The sequence below is a fragment of the Marmota flaviventris genome, chromosome 13, assembly GCF_047511675.1.
Source record: "Marmota flaviventris isolate mMarFla1 chromosome 13, mMarFla1.hap1, whole genome shotgun sequence".
In the NCBI taxonomy this organism is placed as follows: Eukaryota; Metazoa; Chordata; class Mammalia; order Rodentia; family Sciuridae; genus Marmota; species Marmota flaviventris.
Window position 1 is genome coordinate 21,497,990 of NC_092510.1, and position 25,026 is coordinate 21,523,015.

The 25,026-nt window shown below is 34.0% G+C and overlaps 1 protein-coding gene across 1 annotated transcript in view; it reads left to right on the plus strand.

Moving 5' to 3' along the window:
* Ubqln1 (ubiquilin 1) overlaps positions 1 to 25,026 on the plus strand; it is a 44,836-nt gene that overhangs the window by 14,621 nt on the left and 5,189 nt on the right. Inside the window, exons 2-8 of the mRNA XM_027955610.3 lie at positions 4,624 to 4,775; positions 7,115 to 7,230; positions 10,498 to 10,760; positions 11,904 to 12,062; positions 12,223 to 12,457; positions 20,853 to 20,995; positions 24,043 to 24,126. Coding sequence (XP_027811411.1) covers positions 4,624 to 4,775; positions 7,115 to 7,230; positions 10,498 to 10,760; positions 11,904 to 12,062; positions 12,223 to 12,457; positions 20,853 to 20,995; positions 24,043 to 24,126 — 1,152 coding nt within the window. The remainder of the gene's footprint in view (positions 1 to 4,623; positions 4,776 to 7,114; positions 7,231 to 10,497; positions 10,761 to 11,903; positions 12,063 to 12,222; positions 12,458 to 20,852; positions 20,996 to 24,042; positions 24,127 to 25,026) is intronic.

The following is a 25,026-nucleotide window of genomic DNA, read 5'->3' on the forward strand; positions in this document are numbered from 1 at the left end:
ATTTGTATTCCAGATATTTTTTTCTCTGAATTACCTTTTACTCTGTTAATAATAGTGCAATTTATTGTGCTTTTTTGTTTTTTAATGGCTAGATCTTTCCATTGTCTCACTTAGAGAATCTTTTCCAGTAGGATCACACTGTTGATTTATAGTCATTTTTTGGTTCTGTTTTTAATGTGATCAGAATACATACTTGGTAAGATTTTAATGCTTTGAAATATGTTGATTTGTTTTATGGTTTAGCATATGATCTAATTTTGTAAGAGTACTTCAAAAGAATGCTTATTCTGTAGTTGTTGGGTGTAGTATTCTAGTTATGCCAGTTAGATCATCTGTTAATGTTTATGTCTTTTATATCCTTAGTAAGTTTTTCTCATTGTAGTCTGTCAGTTATTGAGATAAATGTGTTAAAATCTCCTGAGTGGATTTGTCTGTTTTTCTTTGTAGTTCCATTTACTTTTGTTTTATATATTTTGAGGCTATAATATGAAGTGTGATTAAAGTTTTTAATCATCTTGTTTGTTTATAATGTTGCCATGCACTGGTTGCTTTTGTGTTAAGTCTGCTTTGTCTGTTAGAATAAGCCTTGCTGGCTTTCTTTGGTTAGTTTTTGCATGGACTCTATCCATTATTTTTACTTCAACCTTTTATAAATTTGTCTTTTTAAAAGCATCATGAAGTTTGGTTCTAAAATCCAGTCTGGCAGTTCCATCTTTCCACATACAGTCTTATGTAGTCACTGATACTTCTGGTTTACATTTACCATTTGATTTTTATTTTTCCTACCTATTCTATGCTTTTTTCTCTTCTTTGAATTGAGTATTTTGTATTATTTCAGTTTCTTCCTTTTTAGGTTGGTAGATGTATACTGTTTTTATATCCTGGAGATTACCATATGAATCTTAACTTATGAAATGTCTAAATTAGTAAATACTTACTCTTTTCAGATAATGCAGACTGTAGAGCAGTAGAATTCCATTTACACCCTCTTAGATTTTCCTTTCTTCTGTCTCTCCCTCCCTGTCACAGGACAGAAGACTTTCTAGGGCTTTATAAAATTAATTTTAACTTAGATTTTTATATATATACATACATACATACACATACACATATACACACACGTTTTTAATTGTCTTCTTATTCATTTATCTAGAATCATTTTCTTATCCCTGAATACTCTAATATCTCCTGTGGTGTATGTCTGCTGGGTGACAAATTTCTCTCTTTTCAATGTGTCTAACAGATTCTCTCCATTTTTTTGGTATATTTCAAGTTCATTCTGAGGGATATTTTGTTGGATATAAAATTCCAGGTTACTTGTTATTCCTCTGTCTTTAAGGTTTTTTTCCTTTTTTATTACGGATAATTTTAAACATACAGAAATTGGGCTTGAGATATAGCTCAGTGGTAGGGTCTCACACTTACTAAGCGTGAGACCTTGGGTTTAATCCCCAGCACCATAAAAGTAGAGATAATAATAGTAAGTTATTTCATCCAGCTTTGGTAGTCTCATAGCTGTCGTTGTTTCAGGATTACTTACTTATCCTTAAGGCTTTTTCCCTTTTCCCTATTATTTTGTAATATTCTTATCAGCTTATCACTTAATATATTGCATGTTATCTGAAAGATAAGAACTCTTTTAAAAAAAAGATTGTCAATATATTATCCTGCGTTACCATTTACCTTAATTTCATCACTATGTACTCTCCTTAAAGTTCCCAATTGTCTCAAAAATATTTATTTTTTAGCATGAATTAGGGGTAAAAGAAGACTTTTTATTTCTTAAAGCAGTTTTAGGTTCATGGGAAAATTTAGAGTACAGATAGTTACCATATCCTTTCCCCTTTCCTCCAACTTTCTCCACCATCAGCATCATGCTTCAGAGTAGTACATTCATTATAATTGGTGAGTCTTCATAGATACCATTACCCAAACTCCATGGCTTATATTAGGTTCAGTATTGGTATATGTAGATGCTGTGAAATTTGACAACTGTATAAATGACACATATACTCTTCCTATTCTCTTTAACCCCTAGCAATCCCTGATGCTTTTTCTATCTCCATAGTTTTTCCTTTCTCAGGAATCAAGTACACTTTTTTTTTTTTGTACTGGGGATTGAACCCAGGGCGCTTTACCTCTGAGATACATCCCCAACCCTTTTGGTTTTCGAGACAGCGTTTCACTAATTGGCTTAGGGCCTTGCTAAGTTGCTAAGGCTGGCTTTGAACTTGTGTTTCTTCTTGGGAGAGTGGACATCATGCCTTGTTCCAGATTTTAAAGGTATTGGTTCACCCTTGAGATGTTAACCACAGATTTTTTTTTTTTTTTTTGTAGATGCACTTTATTCCAGGTCAGTAGGCCTCTTTTTTATTCCTAATTTGTGGAGAATTTTGTCTTGAATGAACTCTGTCAAATGATTTTCAGCATTGATTAATATGATTGTGTGGTTTTTCTTCTTGTTTTGTCTGTTAATGTAGTGAATTAACATTGATTTTATTTTCCCCCCAAATGTTGACTTAGCCTCACATATTCAGGCTAATCCTACTTGGTCATTAAAACTTTTTCTTGTTTCTGTATAACTGGATTGGGTTTAGTAGTATTCTCTGGAGGATTTCTGCATTTATGTTTGAGAGAAAGAGATTGGTTGGTAATTTTCTTATATGCTCTTTTCACTGGTTTTGGTATCAGGGTAATACTGGTGTCATGAAATATTTTAAGATTCTCTCTTTGGTTTTTGTAAGATTGAATGTGTTTTGGTAGATTGGTTTGCATCTTTCAAAAAAATTTGGTACATTTTATTCAAGTTGTTGATATTTTTCTGTAGTATTCCTTATCTTTTAAAGTCTATGAGGCTTGCTTCCTTTCTGTTGTTTTTGATTTTGTTAATTTATGTCTTCTGATTTTTTCTTGATCCAGCTAGCTAGAGGTTTCATCAGTTTTACTGAGATTTTAAAAAGGTTTTTGTCTTGTACATCTGTTTTATTGATTTCTGTTCTTATCCTTTGGGTTAGTTTGCTGTTTGATTTCTAAAGATGGAAACTCAATTTACTGTGTAATGTGACCTTTCTTCTTAAATATCAGCCTTTAATATTATATATTTCCTAAATCGTTGATTTAGCTGCATATCACAAATTTCAACACTTTTACCTCTTTTTTGCTCAGTTGAAAATATTTTCCTAACTTCTTCTCAAGTTTCCTTTTTGACCCATTTTTAGAAATGTTTGGTTTATTTGTTTGGGAACTTTAAAAATAATTTTTATTACGAATTTCTTCTTCTTAGTCATCTTCCTCCTCTTCCCCTTCTCCTTTCTCTCTTCTTCCTCTCTTCCTCTTTTTCATTCCTGGGTTATTTTTCATTCATATATATATATATATATATATATATATATATATTTAGAGAAAGAGAATTTTTTAATATTTATTTTTTAGTTTTCAGCAGACACAACATCTTTGTTTGTATGTGGTGCTGAGGATCGAACCCGCGCCACAGGCATGCAGGCGAGCGCGATACTGCTTGAGCCATATCCCCAACCCCAACTAATATATTTTTGATGCATTATTTTTATTGGAGTACTTAATTGTGGGCTTCGTTGTTCTATATTTATAGATACACATGATATAACAGTATAATTTGGTCATTATCACTCCCCAGTGTGTCACCCATTTTCTGTTACCGATTTGTAATATAATAGCATTCTTATACTTTTGATTTAATTACTTGAAATTTCCAAGGTTTGTTTTATGACCCATTTATTTCCAAAAAAATCTCCTTAGCAGTAGTGCTGTCTTAGTTCCACTGCTATAAGGCAGTCACATAGAGTGATTTGAAGAGGGTTATTCTTTTTTAAAAATTTGGACTGATTCCTTGAGGCAGTCTGTTAATGTAGATTCCTAGGTCCATTGTGAGGTTTTCCTGATTTGAACAGTTGGGTAAGCCTAAGTGTTCTAGTGATTTTAGTAAAAATCTGAGAAATGGTGATCTATTATATTAGCTTATCGTTCTATTATCAGGTTCTTTTCTCTCCTGTTTTTGCATGTTTTTAGATAATCCTCTCCAGGTTTTCGTGGATACTTCCTAATCTCTTTTTGGTTTTCACTTCTGGAAAGCCTTGTCTAATTGCCTTCTGTGTTCCTCTGTACTTTGTAATGTACTTGACTGATTCTCAATGGACTACTAACTTTCAGGGAAAGATTTTTACTTTTTATTTTGTTTCTTCATAGTAGTACTTGTTAATTGTTGAATGCAAAAATTACTATGGATAGTCGGTATAATAGACCATGAGGTTGGCTGTACATGTATGCAATTAGAAGTAGAGGAGCAGAACTGGAGGTGGAAATCTGAGGAATAGCTTATTGTAAACTTGTAATTTGTGGCTTGAACTAAATTTGGTCCCATTGACTTTAAAGAAAAGGATATTGGAAGCAATGAACTGTTAGACTTTAGCAGAAGTTAGAATATAAAATATGTACATCAAAATAAGATTTTTGTTAGAGATAAGTGGTAATTTAACATAGAAAAGATGTGTTATTGTATTGTTTGAATTTGAGGTACTTTTAGAAACTAAATTGGATGGTGTTTCATAAATACCTGTAATACATATTTATTTTTATCTTATTTAGTTCAAGGAAGAAATCTCTAAACGTTTTAAATCACATACTGACCAACTTGTGTTGATATTTGCTGGAAAAATTTTAAAAGATCAAGATACTTTGAGTCAGCATGGAATTCATGATGGACTTACCGTTCACCTTGTCATCAAAACACAAAACAGGTATGGTTTTAGAAGACACATATCTTTAAACTGTAATAAATATTTATATTTCTCTTTTTAAAAAAAGTCTTGACTTTAAAGGGCTTTCCTAAAATTCCTTTCTCTGTTACTGTTGATAAAATGTTTTAGAAAACAGTAGCACTTAAACATTGTCAGATAATCATTTAATACTTTAGAGGATTCAGCAGTATTGAGTCATCATATCTAAGTTATTTGAATTGGAGAATAAGCAAGTTAATACATTTTTAGTTATTTTTGTTTTAGGGAAATTTTTAGACAAAGATCTTGGGTATCTTAGCAAATACAAATTAGTAAGCATATTTCATTAAATTGAGCACCATCAGCTTTTAAGAGAGAGACCTTTATTTTGTGTGTCACTCAGAATACTCCTAATTAAGCTGGAATTTTCTTGTCACAATTTTATTTTTTTATCTTTTACTGATGGAGTGTGTTTTAATCTGAATTTTTACTGCTGTGATCAAAAGATCCTACAAGAACAATTTTAGAGGAAGAAAAGTGTATTTGGGGCTCACGTTTGTAGAGGTCTCAGTCTGTAGATAGCTGACTCCATTGCTCAGAGCCCAAGGTATGGCAGAACATCATGGCAGAAGAGGAAAGTGGCTCAGGACATGGCCATCAGGAAGCAGAGAGAGTGACAGACAGACAGACAATGCTTACCAGGGACAAAGTATTAATCCCATAGGCATACCTTCTAATGACCTACCTCCTCTAGCCACACACCCTGTCTGCTTACAGAACCATCATCGAGTTAATGTCTATCAAGGGATTAATTCACTGATTTTAAGGTTTTAAGTTTATATTTTACTGAGCTCTTTTAAAAAATTTGGTCTTTTTTAGATATATATTATGACAGTAGAGTGTATTTTGACATATTATACATACATGAAGTATAACTTATTCTAATTCGGATGCTATTCTGGTTGAACTTGATGTGGAGTTACACTGGTATAAACCTTCTTGCATTGTCTCACAAGTGAGAGGACACATGGGGGACATCTCATCCAAACCATAATAGAGTGACTTTTGACTTATTTGGGTATGGGATTTTATCATATCACTTGTGTACATACAAAAAGATATAAATGACATAAATTGGTTAAAGTCTTTCTAAAATTGCTTCACATTGGTTGTAAGTCTTCTGAATCCTCTTTTGACCAAGTCATCATTGTCCATATTTTCCCTATGATATCAAATTCTGTTCTGTCAAGATCATCAATGGTACAACATTTCTTGAGAACTATGGTGTGTTCTCCAGGATTTTCTTCCAGCTGTTGATATCTATTCAAGTTTTTATTCTGGTGTTCCACCAATAACAATTATTTCCTTTACTAATGAAAAAATTTGTTTCTCCTGTTCCTGTTCTGTGCTCCTCTATACACACGTAATAATATCTTTCAGTGACAATTAATGGTGTAAATTTCTGAGGACACTCCATGTGGTAATCTAACTCAATGTGTATGCTATGTCTACTCAGTCACTCAGTACTACAGAGGGACATGTGTGCAGGCATTAGAGTTAATGCCTGACTGTACAAGTAGTTGCAAGTCAAGATACTGTTTTCACAGTTAAAATGAAAAACTGTACATCTTGGAATCAAAAAGAAGCCATAGATTTAGTTAATTCTATCTCAACCTTTTCAACTTTTTTGGCGAATCTTTTTTTTTTTTTTTTAAGGTTTTAAAGCCACTGAGCCACACTCTTAACCCTTTTCTATATTTTATTTAGAGATAAAGTCTTACTAAGTCTCGCCAAGTTGCTGAGACTTGGCTTCAAACTCATCCTCCTACCTCAGTCTCCCAAGCCACTAGGATTATAGGCGTGTGCCACCGTGCCCGGCTTTGATGAATTCTTTCTTCTTATTTTTTTGTTTTAAAAATTTCAAGGATCAAAGTAAAACTGGCCCCCAGCCCTGTAGAATTAGAAGGGGATAGATAAAAAGTTCCTTATATAGTTAAGCTTTGTAGATGTGACCAATCATCAATTATCTTCTGTAAGGTGTAACCTCTCTCCCTTTCTTAAGATGTAATCAGTATATTTGAAAGTAATGAAATACTTATTATATATATATTATACACACACACACACACACAAATACTTATGTGTATATCATACTCAAAGAGGAGGGCCAATTGCGTATATTTTGTATTTTATAAGGTTTTACTATGTTTCTGCTTTTTTTTTTTTTCCCCTAGCCCTTAGTTATTTTTATGATAATTTGAATCTGGAATTTACCCTTTGTTTCTGGATATTGGGATATCAGAGGTTCTTTTAAAAATAATTAGCTCTACTGCTTATTTTGATTCAATTATTTTCTCTAGGCCTCAAGACCATTCAGCTCAGCAAACAAATACCACTGGAAACAATGTTACCACCTCTTCAGCTCCTAATAGTAATTCAACATCTGGTTCTACTACTAGCAACCCTTTTGGTTTAGGTAAGTGGTGTTAGTCATTTTTTGTAGAAATCAAATAACTCCTTTTCCTCCCAGGGTAGCTTTAGATAAATGACAGAATAAAATGTTAAGTAATTTTAACAACAAATTTTAAAAACCTTCTGCAGTTTTCTTCTATAATTGATGGTGTTAAGAAAAAGTTGGGAATACAAGTGTATTTGATTAGCTTACATTTGCATTTGATAAGTCGTCAGTAAATGACACAGTTCTCTTTCATAATGAAAGATGTAGTGTTTGTATACCTGATCTGACCACTACATAATTACATCTTAGGAAGTTTAACCAGTTGTTGATCAATAATTTTTTTCATTTGTAAAATGAAAGAATTAGACTATATTAATTACTTTCTAACTGTCCTGAATGCATAAAAGGACTGTGACCTGAGAGCAAGCCCAGCAGTTAAGGATCTTCTATATTAGCTAAAACTACTTTTCTTGTATCCGTTTTTTTTTTTTTAATTGGAGTTCTGTGAAAAGTAAAAAATATTCTGAAGCTAACAAAAGTTGAAATAGATAGATGAATGACTTAAAGCCTCTTTCAGTCTTTAAATTGTATGTCTAGTATAGTACCTTGAAATGTCATTGTTTTTTATATGCACAATTTTCACATATCAAGATCATAACATACTTTGTATCCTTTCTGTAAGTAGTTTATTAATTCAGTTATACTATGCCAATTCAGTTATACTATGGAAGGATTTTAGAGACTGGCATGAATTTGAATATTCATATTTACTTTTTAAAAAAAATTGTTGCTTTTATTTTAAAAAGGTATTATGCTAAATGTCTCCTTTGATTAAGGCAGGTAAATTTTAGGTGGCAAAATTATTTATTGTTATTTGTTCTTTTTAGTTATACATGACAGTGTATTTTGACATATTTGTACGAACATGGAGTAGATGGCAAAATTATTAACATGAACGCTAGAGAGATTAGGATATAATTAGTGTTCATACTTATGAAGGATGTTGTTAAGGTAAATTTATGTCATCTTTCCTTACTTCATAGACAAGAATATTGAAGGCTAGAGAGGCTTTTAATTAATTTGTTTGAAGCTACAAAGCTCCCTAATCCCATTAATTCTAGTCTTAATCCTACCCCGGCTTCTTACCTCATTGTCTTTTTTTTTGGTCAATTACTCTTTTTTTCTTTTCTATATTCAACTTTTCTTTTTGCTGGTTGTTATCTGTAAAGCTGTTGAATCTTACCATCCTCTCTGTAGGTTCCCTTCTCAGCTGTCTTTAGAAAAGGCATTTTCTGTTTTTTTGAGTATATTTTCCCTTCACTAAGTTGACTTTTATTTTTTTGTCCCATCATGTCACAGAAAATTCCTTGATAAGATTGCTACTGACCTCTCAAATATAGTAAACACCATTTTTAAATCAGTCTCTCTCTTTTTTTTTTCTAAATATATTTTTTGTTGTTGTAGTTGGACACAATACTTTCATTTTATTTATTTATTTTTATGTGGTGCTGAGGATTGAACCCAGCACCTTGCATGTGACAGGCGAGCACTCTGCTGCTGAGCTACAACTCCTAATGCTTAAAAATCTCTCCTTGAAATTTCCTTCCTGTAACTCCTAGATATTGTTTTTTCTATAGTTAACTTTCTAACCAGTCCTTTTCTATCTCACTTGTAGGATTCCCACCCCCCCCAACCCCCGTTCGTGGTGTGATTATTATTTTCCCAGAATTCTGGGAAATTCTTTTATTCATTCTTCTTTTAGTCTCCCTGAGTGACATTATCTTTTCATTATTATTATTATATTCTGCTGATCCTCCACATTTCTACCTCAATTTACCTCACTTCTGAACTCATGCCTTATATTCATCTGTTTTTAGTCACCTGATGTTTTAGAAAACAAAGAAATGTGGGGAAGAAAAAGAAAAACAAAACAAACATAGCATCTTGCTCTTCAAATGCCTCTTTTCCCAGAGCTGGGGTTGTGTCTCAGCAGTAGAGCACTCGCCTAGCAGGTGCGAGGCCTTGGTTTCAATCCTCAGCACCACATAAAAACAAGTAAATAAAATAAATGTATTGTGTCCAACTACAACTGAAAAATAAATATTAAAAAAATACTGCCTCTTTTCCCCATGGAAGCTCTTGGTCTGAAACCTTTTTGTATCCTTCATTATGTAGATGTTTCTCATTGTACTCTCTGGATGTAGATCCTTAATTTTTTTATTCATAATGTAGTCCTGTGTGGGGTCCCGCCACTTTCTTTAGCTGGCATCTTCCGGGATGCTTTGATACCAACCGATTCTCGGAAACCAGCTGTGGATGTTCAATGTTCAATTCAGTCTTTTTTCTCATATTTTTTATTGGTGCATTATAGTTGTACATTCAGCTTAGTTTTGACACTGTTTATTACAAGTTAGTTGTCAGGACTCACATGTTAGACTATCCCCACTTCAAACATGAATTGGAAGTTTCTGGCCACCCTATACTTTTGATGAATCAGCTATAAAACTGGGAGTTCCTTTGCCCAGCGGCCCTCAGTATAGAATTTGCTAGAAGGTCTCCCAGAACTCAGGAAACACTTTACTTGTATCCTTTATGATAAACAAGTAAATATAACTGGAACAGAACAATGCTTTGAACAGGTAAATAGGGCAAGGTGTGTGGGTATGGAGAGGGGTAGAGGATGAGCAAAAAGCTTCCATACCCTAATTAATACACTGTTCTCTTATCTAGGTGTTCTCACCAACCCTGAAAGATGTTTTTAGAAAGTTTGTGTAGACCTCTCAACTCTATCCCCTTCCCTTTTTGGAGGTCAGTAGATGGGGCTCAAAGTTCCATTTCATCCTTTGGTCTTTCAGATGACCAGCTCTGTCCTGAGGCGTGAAGGGACCCTATACTTTTAGCCCTAATTAGCTTTAAAAAATCAAAAAAGTCTATTATGAATTACAAAAGACATCACACCTACCACTCTGAAAATTCTAAGGGTTTTAGGAACTCTGTCAGGAACCAAGGAGAAGGACCAAATACATTTTTTTTAAAAAATATTGTTTTAGTTGTTGATAGACCTTTATTTATTTATATGTGATGCTGAGAATTGAACCTAGTGCCATCAGTATTAGTTTTGGCTAATTTCAGGTATAGAAATAAAATGTCTGTGAGTAATAGGAACTCTGTTTTTGTTTTAAAACTGTTTCTTGTACTATTGAGTCAGATAATATTTTTGAATCTTCATATTTTAGCACAGGCATGGTAATGTTAAAATTTCTTATGTGTTTTTTTCCCTGTTAGGTGGCCTTGGAGGACTTGCAGGTCTGAGTAGCTTAGGTTTGAATACTACCAACTTCTCTGAACTACAGAGCCAAATGCAGCGACAACTTTTGTCTAACCCTGAAATGATGGTCCAGATCATGGAAAATCCCTTCGTCCAGAGCATGCTCTCAAATCCTGATCTAATGAGGCAGTTAATTATGGCCAATCCACAAATGCAGCAGTTGATACAGAGAAATCCAGAAATTAGTCATATGCTGAATAATCCAGATATAATGAGACAAGTATGTAGAAAAATAATTTCAGTTTATTTACCCAAAAAATTATGTTTCTTTTTAAATTTTCTATGGTGACACAGATTGCCCTGCATTTACTACTAAGCTAAAGAGAATTCTGATCACTGTTTAGGAAAACTCATCAAAGCACTAATTTGGACTATTTAAAATTTTTTTTTTTTGTTTTTGATGGACCTTTAGTTAATTAATTAGTAACTATATAGTGCTGAGATTTGAATCCAGTGCCTCACACATGCTAGGCATGTACTCCACCACTGAGCCACAGCTCCGCTCCTGATGACTATATGAACCCAGGATTTTTATGCTACATTTAAAAGTCACTTATTTTGAGGATTTAAGAAACAAAAGGTTCAGTTCTGGATATGGGCAATTTATTCATAACAAAATGCTTCCTTTTTGATGTTATTTGAATTGTAGCTTACTTTTTGAGGTAAAATCTACCTTGAATTATTTAAAATAGTTTTCTGACTTAAAAATTATAATAAATTTGGTGTAAAGCTCAAATTGGCTTTTGTGATTCTGAATTTATACCTCATTCTGTAAAATAAAGTGTGTCTTCTCATAAGTAGAGCAAATGAATTTTGCTTCTGGGAGATTAAAAAAAAAAAAAAAAAGAGCTGAAAAAAGTAGAAATAGGGAGCCAGGTGTGGTCGTGCACACCTATAATCATAATGGCTTGAGAGGCCGAGGGAGGAGGATCACAAGTTCAAAGCCAATCTCACCAATTTATTGAGGCCCTGTCTCAAAAAAGGGTTGGAGATGTGGCTTAGCAGTTAATAACCCCTGGGTTCAGACCCTTTTACTAAAAAACAAAAACAGAAAAAAGAAAGTAAAAACAAGGAACAAAAAGCAAATTGAAGATTGATCATTGTAAAGAGTTGCTTTCCTATTATGCTGGTTAAGGTTAACTGGAATCTATCATTTTGTTTTTAAACTAACCTTCCAGGTTCAGTTTGATTACAAGGCACATGTAGTACAGGTGACTCCATTCTGGTTTGGTTTGGTGTACTGGGGCATAGTGGAAGAGGCTAGTCTGAAACAATGGCTTTCCATAAACTTTAACAGTAGTTAATGACTAAGGTAATTCTTATGTATTTCAGTCTTTTTTTAAAACATATTTTTTTTCCTTAGACATTGGAACTTGCCAGGAATCCAGCAATGATGCAGGAAATGATGAGAAACCAGGACCGAGCCTTGAGCAACCTTGAAAGTATTCCTGGGGGATATAATGCTTTGCGGCGCATGTACACGGACATTCAGGAACCTATGCTGAGTGCTGCACAAGAGCAGGTGATCCGCTGGTTCCAAGGCTTAAGCCCCAAAGTAGCTTCTAAAGCAAATATGTGTGTGATTGAGGAATGTGGGGAATGTGATTTCATTAAAAAATAGTTTCTGTATCTATTATTTAAAAGCTTATTTCCGATTTTCATGTCTTTTTTTTAAATTACAGTTTGGCGGTAATCCATTTGCTTCCTTAGTGAGCAGTACATCCTCAGGTGAAGGTAGTCAACCTTCTCGTACAGAAAATAGAGATCCCTTACCCAATCCATGGGCTCCACAGGCTTCCCAGAGCTCATCAGCTTCTAGTGGCACTACAAACACTGTGAGTGGCACTGCTGGTAGTACTACCAGTGGCACTGCTGGACAAAGTACTACTGGGCCAAATTTGGTGCCTGGAGTAGGAGGTATGTGTGTAATAATTCATGCTTTTTTCATTGTTGTCTTCACCTAAAATGGGATTATAAGTATTGCTGTATTATTTGTATGTGGATAATGTATACCTTCTATGAAGTATCTTTCAGTGTTGCAGGTTTTGTGGGGTGTTTTAGGGTGGCAGAGAAAGGATTTTTAAGTTGTATACATTTGCGGAGTACAGTATGTTTTGATATATGTATATATTGTGGAGTGATTAAATCAAGCTGATTAGCATCTGTCACTTCATAACACTTATATTTTTTCCTGTGGTGAGAATAAAGTTATTAGCAGTTTCCAAGTGTATAGTACATTGTTATTGATTATAGTCATTATGCTGTACTGTAGATCTCCAGAACTTACACAGGGAAAGATTTAAACAGAGGAATGATGAAGGAAGTACTCTTGTTACTATTTGAATTATGTATTGGAGAAACCAAAAATTAATGAAGGGGACTTGATTATGAGGTCATTCAAGTAATGCAGAGCAAATAAGATTATTACTGAGAAGGTGACCCAAAAATAAAAGGTAGAAAAACAAGCAGCTCTTTGTTTATTGTCAGAGAAGTAGGGGGAATAAAAGATAAACTACTCTTAAGTTGCTTGGCCTCGTTTAATTTCTGAAGCTGGTCTTGAACTTGCAGTCTCCTGTTTCAAGAGCCTCCTAGCTCTTGAATCATTGGGATTATAGGCTTGTGCACTGTACCAAGCAAAATGTGTATTTTAGGTGTCTGCTTCTTCATATTTCAGTGAATTTGTATAACCAGGTGCCTGCCACTGTGATTAGGACATGAAACATTTCCATCACTCCAGTAAATTTTTTTTATACCTTTTTTTCTATTTAGTTCTTTTCACCACATCGACAGCCACTGTGGATTAGGTTCCCCTGCTTGTGTCTTATTTACTTTCATATACTTGTTTTGAAATTCATCCATGTTATTTCTCTAGTTTGTTCCTTTTTGTCAAAAAGTATTCCCTTGCATGGGAATATTACAGTATGTATGACCATTTTTGCCTAGCTTCTCTCAACTTTATAAAAGATGAAGAGCAAAAAGAATTAGAATTGAAACTTGGAAAAACCTGGATGGGATAAAAGCAGTATATGGTAGGATCTTGGCAGCAGCCAAATGGAACTATTTTGTGGCCAACAGAGTGGTCTGTGGATACTTTAAAATTGGGGCATATGTTGAATCGGAGAGGGTGTCACATGATTCATATAAACTAGGGCTCCAGGATAGGCACAATTAGAGGATCTGGGTAGTATGTCCATCTTTGTCTGGGAGGAACTAGTCTTGACTCCATCCTTCGGTAATTGCTATTGTTGGGCTTCTTGTTCTTGGTGAATGTTTTGCATTATGCTTTCTTGAGTTTTGCTCTGTTCTCAAACCAAACTGCAGAACTATTAGATGTATGTCCATTTTTTAGGCCATTTCTTTCTGAAGGCTTGGGTTTAGGTGTTGGTTTATGTACAACAATGGTTCAAATCTTACAATTGTATCTCAGTGAACACAATTTGGTTCTTTTGTGAGTGCTTCTGGTACCTATAGGAAGGTCCTTGGAGTCTGACATCTGATAAGCCGTATACATTTCTATGTTCAAGCCCATTGATGACAGCAAACTTTTTTTTCTAAAGGAAGCTTTAAATATGTTATGGTCAATCATTTGTGTGCATTGTGGTAGAAAGGGCTATTGAAGATTTCCAGAGGCAGTTTTGTGTCTTCACATGCTCATAAGAGTGCTGAGAAAAGTGGATGGTAGTATCATTTCAATAGTAGATAAACTGAAGTGCAGAGGGAACACATAATTATCTGTGTTGTTATTCCTAGAGCACATTTCTTCGATTTAATCTGGTTTTGTTTTCTAGATCAATCTTTAGCAGTCTTGACAGGTACTGTACCCATATTTGGTAAAAATTAGATTTTCAGGTATTAACCTCAGACCTTGTGGGGCATATAATTTTTCAGGGGTGGGAAGGTTTTAGGATCTGTGTTTTTGTAAAGGTCCTAGAGATTATGATGTATGAGTGGATAAGGGATTTACTTTTGTCCACTTTTCTATAGGTTAGACTCAATAAATGGATGCCTTTTAAAAACTATTCATATGGGCTGGGACTGTAGCTCAGTGACAGAGAACTTGCTTAGTATGCATGAGGCACTGGGTTCAATCCTCAGCACCACAGAAAAATAAATAAATAGGGGCTAGGGTTGTGGCTCAGTGGTAAAACGCTCGCCTAGCATGTGAGAGGTGCTGGGTTCCATCCTCAGTATCACATAAAATTAAATAAATAAAATGTATTGTGTCCAATTGCAACTAAAAAAAAGATATTGTGTCCATCTGCAACTAAAAATAAATAAATAAATAAAAAATAGAATAAAGGCGTTCTGTCCATCTACAACTACAAGAAAATAAAAACAAAACCAACAAAACCATCCATATAGTTAAAATTCAGATGTTAGTGTTTTCCGTGAATTTGGTCTGTGATCATTAGTCACAGTGACAGGATTGGTCCTTTAGTAGCTTTGTGTTACTGTATTGTGTACCTGAGATAGATCAACTTAAAAGAAGGAAGATTTATTTTGGTTTATGGTTTCAGAGGTTTCTCTCCATGGTCACTTGGCCCATTGCTTTTGGTCCTGTGGAGAGGTAGTACATTATGGCAGGAAGGAGTGACAAAGGAAGCTGATCACTCTGTGGTAGCTGGAGAGCAAAAGAAGAAAGAAAGAGTAGGGACTAGGGTCTAATGTCCCCTTCAAGTGCACACCCTCAGTGATCTTTCCTCTGGCCTCACCTTTTAAAGTTTTTGCCACCTCTCCTAGCACCATAGGCTGGGAACTAATCCTCTAAGACATAGGCTTTTGGGGGTACTTCTCTTAACTGTATACTTGGCATATAAATAGAAGAAATGGAAGTATAGTAACACTTCCCTTCTATGAGCAGACCTAGATATATTTTAAAAAATACTTTTGTTTTGGCAGAGGAAGTGGAAAAATGATATTCTAGGTGAGGAACATTTTAAAAACTCATTGCTGAGGGAAGAATCAGAATGAGGAGAGTAATTGATGATCACAGTGGTATATGTTCTTTTATAGAACCCAGTGGATATCCTGAGGTTTCTGGATAATAGTATAGGTTTTATAAAAATTGAAGTACAACTTTGTGTGTGTGTGTGTGTGTGTGTGTGTGTGTGTGTGTGTGTGTTGATCATGGGATTGAACCAGGGATGCTGAGCTATATCCTCATCCCTTATTTTGAGTCTGGTTTCACTAAGTTGCCAGGCCTCAAATTAGCTATCCTCCTGCCTCAGCCTCCCAAATACCTGGGATTACAGGCATGAGCCACTGTGTCTGGCTTTAAGTAATACCATTTTTATTTTTTAAAATTTCTTTTTAGTTATTGATAGACCTTATGTATTTACTTATCTACCTATCTACCTATTTATTTATTTATATGTGGTGTTGAGAATTGAACCCAGTGCCTCACACATGCCAGACAAATGCTCTATCACTGAGCCGCAACTCTAGCCCAGTAACCTTTTTTAAATCAAGAAAAAGAAAGAATCCTGTATTCTGCTTACTTATTTAATTCTTATTAACAGTTCTTTTGAGAGAGATGCTTTGTTCCTACTTTAAATGCTATATAGAACAGACAGAACAAAGATTTAATCAAATATCCTAACCAGTAGGCTGTTGGAGTTTTTAATAGCAGGGTTTTGACATACAAAAAATCAGTTTTGCAACTTTTACTGAGGTTTTTAATTTAATGACTTAGTGCTCTAACATTTTATGTTGGTGCTCCCATCAAATTAAAATAAATAAGAAAAATGAGTTTATTCTGCCAGCCTGTCCAGTTGTCAGCATGTAGATCACTATTATGATTCTAACTCAACTCTTTAAATTTTGACATGTGTATTATATGTATGAATACATATTATGCATGTAACAGTCAAAATTCTTGACTCTTTTTCCTATAAAAATTTAATAATGTAGAAAGTGAAGAACTAGCAAACTTTTCATGTAAAGGCTCAGATAATACTTGAGGTTTTGCATGCCAAGAGGCAAAAATTAAGACTATTACATCATGGAAGAACAAAATTCCACAGATTTTTTTTATTGGTGCAAATAAAAATATAGAAATAATTAAGTACAGTGTTTTTCTCATACATATCTCCTAATGAGAGGAATGAACTTTTAGAGGATACCATTTTGTTTAATTGGGGTTCACAATGTTATTTTTTTTTTTAACCCAAAATTGTAAATGTTCACCAGTTAATACTGACAGGTAATGAGACTTTTATTTTCATTTAAAATATGTATTTATTTCAAAATTATAGTTTTAACAGCATATTTATCAGTTGGAAAAGGCATGTATAGAATTTTGCTAGATTCTTTGGCTTTAGCATGCCATTGCATTGTAGATTAATCACTTCAAATTTAAAGTAGTATTTCCTCAATCACACAGTTCAGTGAATTTTAAAATGTGAAAGTTCCTTTACACTTGGGTTGGAGCTGAAAGTGCTACTGGTAATATGAACTCAAAAATAAATCTGCAAATTTGTGGGAAGGGAGATCTTGTTGCAGTTTTTTTAATATACTTTTAATTAGTTTATTTTTTAATGTGGTGCTGAGAATCAAACCCAGCGCCTCACGCATGCTAGGCAAGCGCTTTACCTCTGAGCCACAACCCCACCTCCTTGTTGCAGATTTTGATAGCACAAAAAACAAAACAAAAACACCAGTTTGACTTTCCTTGTGATTCAAACAGTTTTAGGTGTCAGAATGACTTGACTGCAGTGTGAGTTTCACATGTAAATGATAAATTACCAATTCTCTAGAAAAAAACTAATTTTTAAAGTTTCTAAATGTTTAATGATGTTGGTTTTGTTGTGGTTCTCATTTAGAAAAATTTTAATCTGAGTCATGAAACTTTATCTCTGTGAAGCCACTGTATTTGGGCATGTCAGGATATTGAACTATTTCTAATAAAAATTTATGGGATTGACTATTAAGTTTATAGGAGTAAATAATGTTCATCATGGATACTCCATCTAGTTCAATAACATCACAGACTAAAATATTTTGCAGATTGTCTGCTGATGAATAAAATAATGCATAACCATAGTTTTAACTACCTTGTTATTTTTATAAGCTTTGTAGATTGATCCAACTCAAACCTTACATGTATTTTTATCACCATCTTATATAATACATCTACTTCAGGTTGTTCCAAAGTGCTAATATTTTCTCAGCTTTGAAAATAGTCTCACTTCAATTGTTCCATGCAGATTTTTTTATATGAAACCAAATTTTCAGTCACTTCAAACTTGGCATTGACTTCTCAAGTACAATAGATCTAAGTAGTATCAGTAACATCTGTTGACTCATCAGTAACCATGGAATATCACTCGGAATCATTTATGTTGTTTTAAATTGCATATTGTTGTTGTGCTCAATGTCTTTAACTCTTTGAGAAAAGACTGTTCTCCCAGAAGGTTAGTAGACTTAAGATTTATTTGGCTGCTACAATTAAAATTTAATTAAGTTTGCTAATTAATCACTGTTGGTAGATGACTTTCCTTAATAGGCCAATAAATAAGCCACTTGGAAACTTATCTCTGGTTCCAGCCTTATTTTCATGAGGAAATTAAGCTGTGATAAGATATTTAAATTTTGATATTTTTCCTCACCATTGCTTTCTTGTGAGTAGGGAATATTGTGATTAGTGCTTAGTGTGGCAATCTCTGTGTATGTTGTAGTCTTCAGTGTCATTTCATAATAAACACAGTGTTTTGCCGTCTCATTTGTAGTCCACCCCCCCCGCACCCCGCTTATTTTCTTTTGATATGATTGGTATGCCCTGGTAATAAAAAAAAAAAAAAATGCTACAGCAATTTCATGTGACATGAATTATAACTGACTGACTCTTGTTTGTGGCACACTGAACAGCAATATGAAGCAGTGATAGTGCTATACTCTGTTGCAAGTATTCCAACTCTGCTTTTGTAGTACAAAAGTGTGCCCATAGATAATAAACAAGTCAGCATGACTGTTCCAATAAAATAGGATTTACAGACACTAAAATTTGAATTTCAGATACTTTTCACATGTCACAAAATATTTATATTCATTAGATTTCCCCCCTCCCCAATCATTTGAAAATGTAAAAACAATTTTTACCTTATGGGCTATACAAAAATAGGTTGTGTGCCAAATTTGCTGTGCAGGCTGTAGTTTGCCAACCTTAGAATACTTCTTGGATTCCAGGATATGGAAAAACTAAATTGATGCTTCCAACTTGAGAAAATAGGAAAAACAAATTATTATAAACAGTATTATATAAACTAGAATGTCAAATGGAAGAGTCAAGTGTATTATGCCTGATAAAAGTACATTAGGTGGAATAACGGAAAATGACAAAGCTAATGAGTTAACATAATAAGTTTTAGAATATTGGGTGATAAACTGTTAAATCACTCGGGGGAAATTCTCAGGGAGTTAGAAATAAAACACAGACACACAGTGTACCTTTAAACCAAGCTCCGGGATGGCTCCTCTGCCCTCTATCTCAGGCTCCCTAAGCTAGGAAGCGAGGATCTACAATAGAGGCTAGCAAGAGCTAGAGAGCACACTTTGGAGTGGGCTTTTATTGGGGAACTATAAATTCTGGGGAAAATCCTGTCCAATGAAGGTCAAGGGGGGCGGGGTTGCAAAGACAGGTGAGGTCCCTGGGGTTGTGGAGAGGCACTCCTCTACACGAAGACACTGTTACTGGAACCCTAGGCAGTCTAGCAGCATGGCTGCTGCCTGATGCCTCATCACCCAGCAGGGGGAGTTAACTCAGTTGGGGTAAGGTTGGTCTCCCACAAATATCTTTGAGTTTGAGTGTATATAGTCAGCAATTGAAAGTCAGGGGTGGGGTACAAGTTAAACAAATTAATTAGTTTTCAAAGAAAAATTGCCTAAATAGTAGAGTTATCACATTGAATTCACAGAAATTCAACTGTAGCTCTCAGTCAAAAAGAGAAGAAAAGTAAGAATAATTATAACAAGCATTTTATACATTAACTAATTTGTCACAACCACCCTATAAAGTAAACAATATTTTCTCTATTTTACAGATGGGGAAACAGAAATATGAAGAAGTTACTGTCCAAGATTGCATAGTAGTTAGGTTGGATTTGAATCTAGATAATCTGGCTTGAAATAACTGCTCTTTAGTTACTGGCTCAAATAACATCTCTTAAATATTAAATATGCCTGCTGTTTCACTCAGTGAAATGTGCCACTTCCCAAAGAAAATGGGATTGAGGCTTCTTTTTTCAATGTATGAGCACATTGAGTGCCTAATAGGATTCTTAATTAAGTGATCTTCTGCAATCCTGGAGGGAAACTTAATCCAGACTTTTTAACTTATGGTAGTTTTCAACAGTAATTTGACCATATCTAATTTTTGCCTGAAATTGACTTTAGAAGCTAAAGTCTTAGATAAGGAATTAGATAAGGAATTTATTATAAATGCAACCAGAATCTTAAAATCACAAGTCCTCTTTTACTGGTATATGTTGGTCATGTATTTTTGGAAATCTTAGTTTTAAAATTCTTTCTTAGTTTAGTAGGTACATAGTAGTCCCCACTTACCTGAGAGGCATACATTGCAAGACTCCCAGTAGATACCTAAAACTGCAGAGTACCAGTTCCTATGTGCTGTTTTTTCCCCCTAAAACATATGTACACAAATTTAATGCCTTTCCCATCTACTAAGCACTTAACATGAACTGTGACCATAATTTTTGCAGTCAAAACTTCTATATTCTGAGGGGCAACAGCAAAACTGGCCTGAATTACTTTTTCCTTTACAATTTTACAGGATTTGTTTCTTACTGTAAATCTTAGTAGCCTCATCATATTTTTTTTCTCCTTTTAATAAGCTTTCACCTTTTCATTTAAAGGAAACATACTTAATGGCATCTCTGAATTTCCAGCAACACAACTCTTGTGCTTTGAAATCATTATTGAGAAAAGGTTACTTTGAACACACAAGCATTGCAGTACTTCGATGTTTAGCTACTAAGTGACAAAGTGGATGGGTAACAGATACAATATGGATGTACTTGACAAAAAGGGGTGGAGCAGGACAGCATGAGATTTCATCATGATAACTTAAAACAGTTTGCAGCTTAAAACTTATGTGTTGTTTATTTCTGAAATTTTCCACTTAATGTTTTGGATCTGTGTAAAGTGAATCTGTTGTTAAGGGAGAACTCCTGTGTACAGCTGCAGTCGCTAAAATTTAAGCACAGGTTATAGTATATTTTAATGCTTTAATTTTGTTTACGTAAGTTTTTCTTAATAAAATGTCTTTTTTTTTTAAAAAAAAAAAAAAAACCTTCAGCTAGTATGTTCAACACACCAGGAATGCAGAGCTTATTGCAACAAATAACTGAAAACCCACAGCTTATGCAAAACATGTTGTCTGCTCCCTACATGAGAAGTATGATGCAGTCACTAAGCCAGAATCCAGATCTTGCTGCTCAGGTGAGTTTTTAAATTGTATTAAAAATAACTTCAGGGTAAACTAAAGTAACTTAATCCAGTACTTTTGATTTTGGCATATTTGTGTTGTGTGTGCTAGCTTATTAACACATTAGAAATGTAGGTAAACTCCAACTTTTTGGATAGTTTTGTTTTTTTGTGTGCTAAATTAATATTTCATATAATTGAAACAGTTTCATCTCTGCCTCATTGACTAGAAAGTCTGCCATTCATTCACCAGAAAGATGTGCAGGCTTACTTTATGTATGTTGAGTTAGGAAATGAGTATAAAATGTTTTGGATTTACCCTCTCAAAGGTATACTCTTCTGTGAAATGTGAACCTTTTAAAAGCTATTAAGAATAGTATCAATACAGTTGAAAGACTTTTATGTATTAGACTGCCCAGATTGAAATAGCCATGCTAAACATTGCACTTGTGGAACAACTAAAATCTTTTATTAAAAGCAGAAAGGAATTAATGAGAACGCTGTCCCCCACATCTCCTAAATTGGTACACAGGTCTTCTATTGAATTATTTGTTTTCCAGTTTGTTTTTCTGAAGAGACCAAAATTAAGAAAAATAGTGGATCTCAACACTGGCTAAACTATTCAGGATCATTTGGATCATCAGTTCTTCTTTAAAAAAAAAAAAATTCTGATGCTAATCTTGGTATTCTCTAATGGATTTACATCTTTCAGGTCTTAAAGAAGAACAGGATCAGTTCTTCTTTTTAAAAAATGCTGATGCTTCAATTCCCATCCTTAGAAATTTTGACAAGAATTAGATTGCATCTTTCCTCCTCCTTTTTTTAACCTTCTTGAGTCCTCTGTTTGTGATATACTGCCAGATTTGGCAACACTGAACCATGAAGAATGTGAAATGAGCCTTGCTTATCTGTAATTTATGTTTGCTGTTTATTAAAAATGCCCATTTTTTTTTTACATTCTTACTATCATGTATATCTAAAAAGGACAAATTAAAAAAAAAAAAAAAGGCTTTTGTAACCAGATATGGTGGTACATGCCTGTAATCCCAGAACTTGGGAGACTGAGGCAGGAGGATCACAAGTTCATGCCTGACCTGGGCAACATAGTGAAATCCTGCCTCAAAATAAAAAATGAAAAAGGCTGTAACTCAGTTATAGAGCACCTCAGGGTTCAATCCCCAGTAACAAAAAAGAAAGGTGAGGGCAGGCGGGGTGGGGGGGACACTTTTATAGAATCCTAGGAATTTTAAACACTTTTCTTTATTTTAATTTTAAAAAACTTTTTTATCTCTTAATTTTAAACTCTAGATCTCTATTAATAGGAGTATATAGTATATGTCTTGGCAGTATAATACATTCTGCCATTAAAAATTTTGTGTAATTGGAAATATAGACCAATTTTTAAAGAATTTTTATTTTAAAAAATTTGCATACAAATGGCTAATGAACAACACTGGATGTGCATCTTGTTTTTGGAATTTGACCTTAAAAAGCACATTCCTAGCTGTTATAACCATAATTTTGTATTTATAAAGGACTTGAGTACTTTGATATACTGTTTTACTCTAAAGTAAATGTTGACAAAGAATAGCTAGGAATGGATGCCTTTACTATAGACAATTGAGAAATGTTTACAATGCACTCTGGTTTATCAGAAGATTAACATTTGTAGTTTCTATATTCACTTTTGATTTTTTTAAATATTCAAAAAGTACTAACTGTGATATAAAGTCAGGTAAATTAGGAGAAATTTCCTAATAAAATGAAACGATTTTCTGAGAAAGAGTTAAAATGGCATGCTTTTTTTCTAGATTAGTTTAGATGACATAAATCTCAAAAAGTAAATGTGGTAATCTCATTAATATGTTCATAATAAAGAAGTATCTGACTGAAGCAATAAAGAAGCAGGTTTGTTGACCTCAAGTAGGTATTATTTTATTTTCTGTGAACTTATTGATCACCTTGAAATGAATACTTTATGTCCATAAATCATTGTCAGATTCCTTCATTGATTGTGTTGAAATTAAATGATCCATTTTGCAACAATGGAAGAATTAGAAGAGGGAGGGGAATTCTCTTTACTTCTATCATTTACATGTAATTGCTCTTCGATATGGTTAGCTATACTAGAGAAAAAGGATCATTTCCTCCCTAGATTTTGGACAGATAAATAGACTATCAGTAAATCATTGTTAGTTGACGTCACACTTTATACAAAATGATGTAAAATTTGTCTTTTTCAAAACTATATTAATTTATTAGTTCCTGCTTTTGCTGTTAGTGAATTGTAATATTAAGTTTCAAGTATCCCACATCATGTTAATATTGGCCCTGACTTAAAATTCTTAACCTCTGTTGAAGGTTAGGAGATAATGCCACTTTTATTTTCTCTGGTGGTAGTGAGGTAAAATCCAGATACTAATCTTGGTGTTCTCTAATGGATTTACATCTTTCAGGTCTTAAAGCATTTTAACAGTTTTCCCAGAGGACTGTTGGTGCTAGTTTTGGCTGATTTTCACCTAGCAGCTCCATTTCTCTGGCAAGTTGGTTGCTGTTTTGTGGTGTTATTTTTCCAGACATAATATTAACTGTTTTGTAGTAGACAGGTAGAAATAGCGATTCCAGATCTGGATTTTTCTCTGTGCTTAACCACTTGTGCATCGCGGTTTCTAAGCAAGCCATGTATAGTATTGATGTTTATGTTTATTCTGTCAGTGTAGCAGAAAATGTATCCTCATGACAGCCAGTTACTCCCATTTTTCTTTCTGAAGCAAAAATTCACCTTTTCTTAAGGAAAAGCCTAAGAAAATGATTGCTTATAGTTTTTAGAACACTGCATGTCATTATAATAACCACCATTCTTATTGAGAGAGATGATGCTGTGTCCCCTTCTCCCCCAGGTCCTTGTTGTGGACAGTATTTTCCCTTCTTTTTATTTATGTTCTATCTTCCTCTCTTTTAAATGCCAGCTTAGGCACTTAGGGGAAGATAGAATATTAAACAAGGTACATTACTTGTTTCAGATATTTCCAGTTAAAATTGTTTGAACACTTGCCCCATAGATGATGCTGAATAATCCCCTATTTGCTGGAAATCCTCAGCTTCAAGAGCAAATGAGACAACAACTCCCAACTTTCCTCCAACAAGTGAGTAAGAAAAGATGCTAGCTATCTTTGGTAATGATTTGCTTGAAAAAGTTTGTTGATGAACATTTTCCTTGCTCTTCTTTGGCTGATAGCAAAATATAGAATAGAATATGATAATCCTGCCAATTCGTAGAGAATTCAGCTTGATCCTACCTGAGCCCCATTTTACTGCTGACCTTTTGCTTATGTTTCTTTAATGTTAATTCTGAGGAAAGAGCTACTTTTTTTTCCCCTTTGCTTTCGAGGATTTAGGATTTTGAATGCTTTGTTAATACCATAAATAATTTCCTTTCACTTTACTAACTTTGAAGTGCTGCTCTGTGTCATGATATACTTTATGGTTTTAATCTCAAGTCACAGGAAAAGCTACCCTATTCTGTTGTATAAATTGGATTCTTTGTAATGTTTAATTTCTTGTAAATTAGTAGAAAGCCTGTTTTCTAAGGGCTAAATCTCATTTCCTCAAACCTGGAATTTTGTAAAATTAAAATTGTAAGTGTTGTCATATAAGGAAGATTTTATTATTAAAAAAGTACTGAGATTGCCATGGTATTTTATTATTTAAAAAGATAATTGAAAAGTCAGTTTTGGTGTTTTGATACTGGTAGTTAGTTCTAGGGCTTTATTTATTATGAAAATGATTCTCAGGCCTGTCATTCCTTAGCTGAGGTTAGTTAGTGTTCTTGATCTATTGTAATGATGTAAGCCTATTTTTTGGTCAGGTGAATATCTGAAGGTGGAAAAGCTGAATTCAGGACACAAGTATTAACTTGAGTTTTGGAATTATTGTTTTAGAGTATACATTATTGGTAAATTGTTACATTAGCAACAGATACCACTTGATCAGGTGGAATAAGTGGCTTTCACCATATTACCTTGTTGTGCATTTGGAGGCCCTCT